Source organism: Dipteris shenzhenensis, chromosome 19 (assembly GCF_047967505.1).
Source record: "Dipteris shenzhenensis isolate YYH24624 ecotype China chromosome 19, Dip_SZ_1.0, whole genome shotgun sequence".
NCBI lineage: Eukaryota > Viridiplantae > Streptophyta > Polypodiopsida > Gleicheniales > Dipteridaceae > Dipteris > Dipteris shenzhenensis.
In genome coordinates, this window is record NC_141614.1 from 5,655,766 (window position 1) to 5,664,961 (window position 9,196).

The 9,196-nt window shown below is 41.1% G+C and overlaps 1 protein-coding gene across 1 annotated transcript; it reads right to left on the reverse strand.

Moving 5' to 3' along the window:
- Positions 1-4,994: 4,994 nt before the first annotated feature.
- LOC147889974 (11S globulin seed storage protein Ana o 2.0101-like) lies at positions 4,995-7,408 on the reverse strand. Its single transcript, XM_087391088.1, has 5 exons — positions 6,969-7,408; positions 6,531-6,724; positions 5,825-6,262; positions 5,425-5,642; positions 4,995-5,320 (listed from the first exon to the last, which is right to left on the reverse strand). Exons 1-5 carry the CDS (start codon positions 7,327-7,329, stop codon positions 5,116-5,118), a joined length of 1,416 nt encoding a protein of 471 aa, XP_087247214.1. The 5' UTR covers positions 7,330-7,408; the 3' UTR covers positions 4,995-5,115.
- Between the last annotated feature and the right edge of the window lie 1,788 nt (positions 7,409-9,196).

Consider the following 9,196-nt stretch of genomic DNA (forward strand, 5'->3'; position numbering starts at 1 on the left):
CCATATACAAAAATAATAAAACAACATTGGTTGTCACGGTCAAATGGTGCTTCCTCTCAATTTATACCAGCCCTATATTCTATTTTGTCTCAAGGTTTAAATCCACAAAAGCAGTCTAAACATGATATGGAATTTCATTGTATTAGCCATGATAAGGGAGAACATGATGGATATGGTTCTATAATTAAGCAAGCTCTTTATATATACCAATTAACATGCCATCAAGAAAAATTGTAGAATGATCATGATGTTGTAACATGGCTTGAAGTTAACCTCTCCATGCGAGTTCAATTGACATATAATAAACGAAGACTCAACAACAGTTCAATGTGCAAAGTGTTCCATGAAGTTCAAGTCGATGAAGCACAAAGGAGAATAGTTCGTTTACAATCCAAAATAAAATGATGGCAAATACTTTATCATTAAACTCAACCATACTAGTTGTAGTTAATCCTAAACCAAGGAAATGTATTCCAGTCAATTATCTAGTAAATCCTAAACTCATGGTGGTTGCACATAATCCTAAATCGCTTATCTTGTAAAACCAACATGCTGGCTATAGTTAATCTTGAATTACTGAACTTATAACATCCATAGGAAAATGATGGGAATTTATCATTAGATGCAACTATGCTAATTGTAGATAATCCTAAACCAATAAAAATGGGTTGCACTTATATAGAAAATCCTAAAACTTATCATGGTTATAGATAGTCTAAAACCACTTCTCTGGTAAAATCACTATGCTGGTTGCAGTTAACCTAAATTGAAGAAAATGAATTTTGCTTATCCAATAAATCCTAAACTTATCATGGTTGCAAATAATCCTAAACCACTTATTGTGTAAAAGCACTGTATTGTAAATAATCCTAAATGACTTATCCTATAAAACCACCATGTTGGTTGCAATTAATCTTGAATCACTTAACTTGCACAATTGCCATGCTGCTTGCAGTTATTCCTAAGCCACTTCTATTTTACAACCATCATGATGGTTGCAATTGTTAAATATATACATCTTAGAAAGTGCTATAAAACCATCAAGTCCACAACATTCCCTTTTGCCTTAATGACGCTTCATTATGTCCACGATCTAATGGGATCTTGAGCTTGGGCTTCTTCCCTTCGGCAAGGGGTCCAAGTTTGAGCTTCTTCTTCTGTTCATGGGGGTTGCTTCCTCCCTTCGTTAGGGGGGCCCTTCTTCCCTTCATCAGGGGGCTACATCGTCCCTTCATCAAGGGGCTACATCTTACCTTCATTAACTAGAGCCTTTCTTATTGTGGCCAATGCACATGCATCCACTACTTTCTTTGTGAAGGCACATTTGTCTCTCCATGACCTGAGAATTGGCATATCACAAGCCCTACGCATGCATAAACAACCCAAAGAAAAACACATGCACACAGCGGCCATACTGGGACCATCAAATTTGGCGCTCATCTATAATGTGGCCATAGTAGATTGTGCATGTACAGTCCCACATCACAGGAGGATATTATTTTGATTTAACTATCATGGCTATCAAGATCATAGTCTTAACTTATACATGAGCAAGCTATTTATTGATTCCTTCCTACCTCATCCTAAGAGTGCAAATGTTCTCCTTTAGCTACTCCACTTGGTTCTTGCTTGTGGCAATAGATCTATCAAATCCTTCTAGTAGCATTTCAACCTCTTTAAATTCTTTAGCAACTTCATTGTAGGCCTTGTGCAGGTTCGCTATAGTAGTTTGGGTTTTACAAAGGATGCAGGATTGCCTCTCCAAATTTTCAAGAGTGACGGTGGCAAGCTGTTCCACAGTGACATTGTAATTAACCACCACTAGGAAATTATGCTTACCTTTACAATCTTACATCTCTTTCCAATATTGTGCATTCTCATTATCGCTTTGTGCTCCACCTTGGTTTCTCTCTACTTGATCTACATCCTTCGTTGTCTCTTTCCAATCTGCATCCTTCCTGTCTTTAAAGCTCTCTTGCAACTCCTACATCACTGCCAAAATGTGTTCATTGGCCCTTCTTGGCTTATCTATAAGATCATCTTTCTTATTGTTTAATGTGTCTTACATCTTCTAGAGTTGTTCATAAATAACTTCCTTTTCTACTTTCTGAGCATCAAGTTGTTCTTTTATTTTTGTTAGATCAGCCTCCACTTGGTTCTTACCTGTTCTAGTGTCTTCAAGCTATTGATGTAGGTACTTGACTTGTCTCTTTCTTTGTTCTCTTCTTTGCCTTTTCTTCTTAGCCATTTTTAAGTTTCTTTTTTTTTTGGGCCTCTGTGGCCTCAATTTGATCTTGTGCCTGCACGACCTTCATTTTTCCCTTTGCTACCATGGTTTGTGTCTACTTCATCTTGGCTTCGACACCCTTTTTAAGGATCTTCTGTTATAGCACTATTGATGCTGCATGGGCGGCTTCCCTCCGTAGCTTCTTGATCTCCTTTTTGTATTAGCAAAACAATATATTGAGGCAAGTACCCATGAGGTGCAATCCAACTGTGGTGGTCTCAGATGTTAGTTTCAAGGGGTTGCCATCTGTCCAATTCTTCAAGTTATCTAGCATGGTCCTAGAGATTACCATTAAGAAAGATACCAAACATCCATTGAGCTGCTCTATGGTAGCTTGAACCTGCCAAAACTTCACAGTTCCTCTCATACCATGAAAGAAATGCTTTGTCTCCTTCAAAATAAATGGAACATTTGGTGGCAAGATCAAAGACTTGGCTCCATCTAGAGAGAGAGAGGAGGAGGAGGAGAGGGAACAATTACGGAGCACACACACAATTGGCTAACTGTACACTAGATTAATAGAGGAAAAAATGAATATATACTTTGCATCAACGGGCAATGTTATTATTCAACTTGCAAAGAATGAATAATAACTTTATGCTGAAAATTTCGCATCACCCTACAAAATTGAGTTAGGACTAGGTTTATGAAAACCTTTTTCCATTTTAGCTCTTCTTGAATGAATGCATATTTGTAGATGAGATTGAGATTGCTCCTCAAGATTGGGTGCATGGGAAAGGTTTGAGGGACTATTTAGGATGAATTTTGGAAAGAGTAGGGGGGTGCAGGGTTGGCATGAATGTGAGGTGGGTGGTGCCCTTGGGATTGGAATGAGTGTGAGGTGGTAGTGCCATCTTAGAGGAGGGATTTCCATGGCCAGGACTTCCTATTGATTGCCTCCCTTAATTTTTGCTTAAGGTCATGCTTAACTCTTAATACCGAAAGGTCCTCTTTAAGTCCAAGTGGGTAGTTCCCTCTTGAGGAAGGATTTCCACCAATAGGGGTCTCCTAAAAAAGGCATGCTTAGCTCTTAGCACTAAAGCCTCGTTCTATTTGAGTCCAATTCTCTATGAATTGTTGTTGCCATGACTGTCTAACAAGAAATGCATGGATTGGGATCCATGTCCTCCTAGTGCAATGCATGGATTGGGATCCATGTCCTCCTAGTGCAATGCATGGGTTGGGATCCAAATGCACACATTTCAAGGGAATGTTGAGAAGGACATGGATCTTCCACGTTAACAAATGGCATGTCCCATTGATTGTCATTCCAACAAAAACTAATAGGAGGATTGAGATATGATTTATCATTTGAAGAGGAAATATTGGGATATTATACTATCCCAATGTTGGGAGGAAATACTGGGATATTATACTATCCCAATATTGGGATATTACATAGAGGGCATGGATCGCTCTTATTACCACATGATAGTACAATGCATCTCTAGTGCACTCTACATGAGGATTGAGTTGATGTAGGTGACTTTAATAATTTTCTGAATTATGCATCATTGGTTCCATTTTCATTGCAATATGACTACTAGCCTCCTAGAGTTCTCCTCTCAATGCTCCACATAGGGAAATATTACCCTATTGCCTCTTGGGGATTCCTTTTCAGGATCCAGGAATGAATATGACATGCAGTTGTTCATGTGGACAAACTACAACAATTTCTTTTCGAAAAGGGGTGCTGTTATGATGGTCTCTATGTCTCCTCTATTGGCATGTCCTCCATCGTAGGCTTTCCCAAACACATGAAAAACCTTGAAAAGCTTTACATTCAACAGTCATCCTACTATTGAGTGCATTCAAGCATGCACCCCCTTGTCGCGATGAGCCCATGTGCGTCACAGAGGAAAGCACTTTGGAGTTTATGATGATGTGAATAAGAAAATTTTAAATCCTTACTATGCTCATTGTAAATAGCCATACATGAATAATAATAGTTCTACCTTCTTCACTCTCTGTTGTAAATAGCTAGTACAATAATAACTGTCCTGCCTTCTCCACTCTATTCTCTATGCAGTCTTCTCTATTCTCTGTGGTCTTATTAGGCAGGCACTCTTCTCGTACACCATGATGTTTGATTTACAACAGTACAATAATAACACTCCTACCTTCTCCACTCTATTCTCTATGTAGACTTCTCTATTTTCTGTGTGGTCTTATTAGGCACTCTTCGAGATCATACACCGTGATGTTCAATACGTTGAGTTATTAGATGTGTGATTTTTGAGGAGGGTGGTTTTTGCTGCTCCTCATAATGAAGGCTCCCATAGTGTTTTTCCCATGCACTCCATTTATAATTTCCTTCTTTTTATTTCCCAAGAGCATCTTTCCCATGCACTCCATTTATATTTCTTTCTTTTTATTTGACTCTCTCCCATGCACTCCATTTATATTTCTTTCTTTTTATTTCCATTGTGTTGTGGGTTGTTTTTGGTTCTTTTTATTTCCATTGTGTTGTAGGTTGTTTTTGGTTCTTTTTATTTCCATTGTGTTGGGTCATTTTTTGCTGCTGTCAATTGAACTCCCTAAACGTAATTGAACTCCCTAAACAATTACATTTCCATAAAAAAGACTAGAGTGGGATCATTGTCTCTTCATAAAATAGAAATCAATAAAAACAAAGAAAAACTCTTAAAAATAAGTTCCTTAACAACCGTGATACATCGAAACGAGGAATGACAAACGACATCCATTTGAGGCTTTGAATATGACATTTTCCAAATCTCAAATTCGGAAGATGATTTTCTGGAGAGCGGAAAATAAACCATAAGGAAACATAAAACTAATAACATAGATAAAAGTGGTGTAACAAAACCTCAAGTGATGTGCTCGTGTAAGCATTGTTGCGGCCTGAGAATGCATATGGAGTGTGGAGGTGATGGGAAGATGACTTCATCTTGTTTCCGCTGTGCCCTCAAATTTCTGAGGGTTTCCACATCCACATTCAAAGACGCGGCCAAGATTTGCTGTGGAAGCCCCTCATAGATAGAATTCCTGCCTTCAAGATAAGAAGGCGAAGGCCTTGCATGCAAAATGAAGCGGATAAGAACAAAAAATATTATGATCTTACAGTGGAAAAGCAGAAAGATTAAGACGTTAAACCAGTAGATGGTGTAAAGGAGTACCTGGGTGCAGTCAGGAACGTGATCCAGGACAACCCATCACCACCTGCGACTGCCATGTACGGAAGGAACTGTGGAATCACAACCACGGACGCCTCCTGCACTCGCGTATCTAGCAAGCTCTTTCCATCGTTGCTAACGATTTGCATCCTTCCGTTGCCCCTTGTCACGTAGATGATCTGATGCGAGTCATGATAGTAGACCGGGGCCAGCATGGCTTCCTAAAACCATCCACCACATTGCAAGCAATACAAAAGAAAATGGAATCAATCGTGCAAACATAAGATCCAGTTTCAGCTACAAGATAATCAATCACAGAATTAAATCGAAGCAAAAATTTGCATCGATGAGGGATAGAGATCGATCGTGGATCTACATCGACCACATTTCTGAGGATGCTCACCCTTTCCAAGGCAATCCGCATGGCGCTCAATCCCACCATTGACAAAACTGGCAGATTGTCCCTGTTCACCACCTTCACCCAGCCTCCATTCTTGGCATAAAGGTCAGGATACTCCCTATCAGTGCTGCGTTTCAACTCCACAAAGTTTGCATGGTTTTCGTGACGCCGCTCGTGAGTAATTTCGTGTAACTGGCGCTCTGTCCAGCGTTCACCTTTGTGTGGAAACAGCCGCAGATCTTCCGTCATCCAATGATGCTTCCTTGGGTCTGGAAGACGGATCCGCTGACGTGACTTTATGATGCCAGCCTCGTTTTGAGCTTCCAATAACATGTCCACCATTTCCTCATCAAGCCCCCAGGCTGTGGCCAGAGCGTCACGACTGAAGCCGTGGAGAAGCCCACCGAAACGCTTTAGCTTCGCTCCAGCCAGTGAGAATTGCTGCCCAATATTAAGATAAAACCTATGAGCCACCTGCAAACATACATTATAATGACAACAAAAGCCACCCATTTTGTGCTCGTCTACTGCTTCAGTTTTTGTGTTTCCCAGTTTATGCTTGTTGACGAAGTTTCAATGCTTCACTTTTGTGTTTTCCTTAATTTGCTATGACCCTTCTTGCTGAGGCATCCTGCTCTTTGGAAAAACACAAAATTGATTTCCTGCACACACACACATTTTTTTTTCGTATAGGATTAGTTTGAATTACATGGTAAAGGCCAGGATGCACTCCTTTTGAGGTGTCCGATGCACAAATTATTCGGTGGTTACCATATCCATCGTTATACCACCAGAAGATTACCCCCTTGGGTATGGCAATAACATCTCCTCGCTCCACCCGTCTGACGTAATGGCGCTGGAATTCTCCTTTCAGGGGAAACACGATTCCAATCTTGCCCGTCCCTGCAAAGCTCATGTAGAGTGTAGACCTTATGACATGGCCTCAAAAAGAGCTGAGAGAGACAATATGAGCATGAATGCATAACAAGCTCACGTAGATTGTAGACCTTATGACATGACCTCAAAAAGAGCTCAGAGAGACAGTATGAGCATGAATGCAGAACAAGGCTCATGTATGATGAAGAACTGGTAACGCAGCGTCAAAAGGAGCTGAGACAGAGTATATATGAGTACAAGCATTCATTACCTGCTAAGACGTACGAGATTCCGTCTGAATCCGCATATTGTGGCACTAACAGACCATCTTGCTTAAGTATAATTTCAGAAACATCTATATGAGCCTTTGGCAAGGCTTGTACATCTTTCCGCCAAATTCTGAGACATCCACCTTCTGAATGGATCTCCTCCTCCGGAGCCTTCAGCTCGAGCTCATCATGTGGTCCATGGTCTTGTCGTTGAATCCGACTTTCAGAGTCACCAAAATGCGTCCCCTCACACGCATTCGTTCTCAGGAACCGAGAACTTATATCATTCCCCTGGCACCTTGTCATCAAGAGCAATGGCAGAACAATTATGAGAACGGAGGAAATTGGCAATCTATGCTCCATTTTCGCTCACAGGGTTCACAGGCCGCCTTGCTTTTCTTAATGCTTTTCAGGGGGAATCCTGGTAAAGAGAGCCGAGACTGCTGCTCCTGATCAGTTTTGCTCGCCTCACGTAAAACGACGGAGTTGATGAGGGCAAAAATGGATATTAAGCCTAGGGAGGCTGCATGGCATGTCCCAGCTGAGCTCGTTGTGGCACCTTCTAAACATATCACAGCTCACGACGTGTTGCACTTGCCGCCTCCATACCCATCTCCATATCCTTCCCATGCGTTTGTAAGGGGGGCGAAAAGGTCCCTAATGCAAGCACTTATTTAAAATCAAACAAGAAGAATGCTCATAAAGCATTCATAAGGCCTGCCCGAGATGTGTAGAGTGTAAAAGAAAGCGGAAAGCTATGAGAGAGAGGAGGGGGGGAGAGAGAGAGAGCAAGAGAGAGAGAGAGAGAGAGAGAGAGAGAGAGAGGAGAAAAAATTGGAGAATTTTTAGGGGGAAGAATTAGACTATAGTTGCATGTAGTGGCATTGGAATACGTCAAAACCTGGACTTAAGTAGTGAAGAAAGAATTTTTGGAAATCAAAATTCATAATTTCACTTCTAAACCAATTTCATCACTTTCAGTGAAGCCAACAAATGTAAAAACACGACTTAGTCCAAGCAACAAGCTCTTACGTGCTCAAACTATGTAAACTCTTTGATAATTCAATAAGTAACTATAATACGTGTTCTAACTGTTATGTCAACTATAATACCGTGTGACCACGATATAAGGCGGGAAGCTAGAGGGCTTGGCAACACTTGCATTAATAAGGCCTAAAGGGCTTGGGTCTAGGATCATGCCTAGTCCTAGGCATAGATGAGGTGGTGCATAAGGAGTCCTAGAGAGGGCTATAAAGAGAGGAGTCCCTTGTGGGACATGTGGCACCAAAGCTAGAGGCCAAGTGGCAAGTGCTTAGCAAGGGGGAGGATTCTGGAAGGAGAGTTCACAAGGGAAAGAAGAGGATCTCACGGAATCCGTGGTTTGGAGGTAATTGTAGAGAAGCCCTCTATGAATGAGCTAATGTTACATTGGTATCAAAGCCGTTTTGCGAGACTGTTGAGAATGCTATGGAGTCCATTGAGATCCTTTCGAACCATTCGACTTTTAAGTTTTTGGAGATTGCGACCCCAATGACCTTGTGGCGTGATCATGGAGCAACGTGCGTAGCCAAAAGTGCTTAGAGACTATCTACAAGCTAAAACGACTATGCAATGATCTACATGAGATTATAAGCTCTGGTAATGGAGAGCTTGGAGTTGTGAGTGACTACTACGAGCCAAACGCTTGGAGCTTTTGAGACGACGCTGTGTCAATAGCAAAGAGATTTGCTGCTGTTGTGACTTGCTTTAACAACAAGCATAGAGCCATGGCTATTCACGCTCCAAAATGCGTAGGATCTAAAAGAGCGGGTGATGATTGTTAAGCCGTAGCCCATGCCTGTGATGTGTCGAAGTTCAACATGTATTTCCGAGAGAGTAGAGACTACAAAGTTGACTGGCGATGCTGAATTTTCAGAGAAATTGGATGAAGGGGATTCCAGCAGCGAAGCGACCCTCTTAAAATCTAGATTGTCAAGAAGGCCGACAACCGTATTCACAACATAATGATTTGCAGTTACAAGGCTGTCAATGAGGCATCCAAAATTGAAATCGCTCGATGTTCATCCATCTGTGCAGACTAGAAAGCTTGGATCCATTTTTGACTAAAGCCACATCATTCAAAGGATTCTTAACTTGTGAAAAAGCCACCTCATCATTGAATTTGCACCCCTCTCCAAAGTCTCAAGGCCCTTTTTCTTTCCAAAGGTTTTAAGGCCCTTTTATCTCCAAA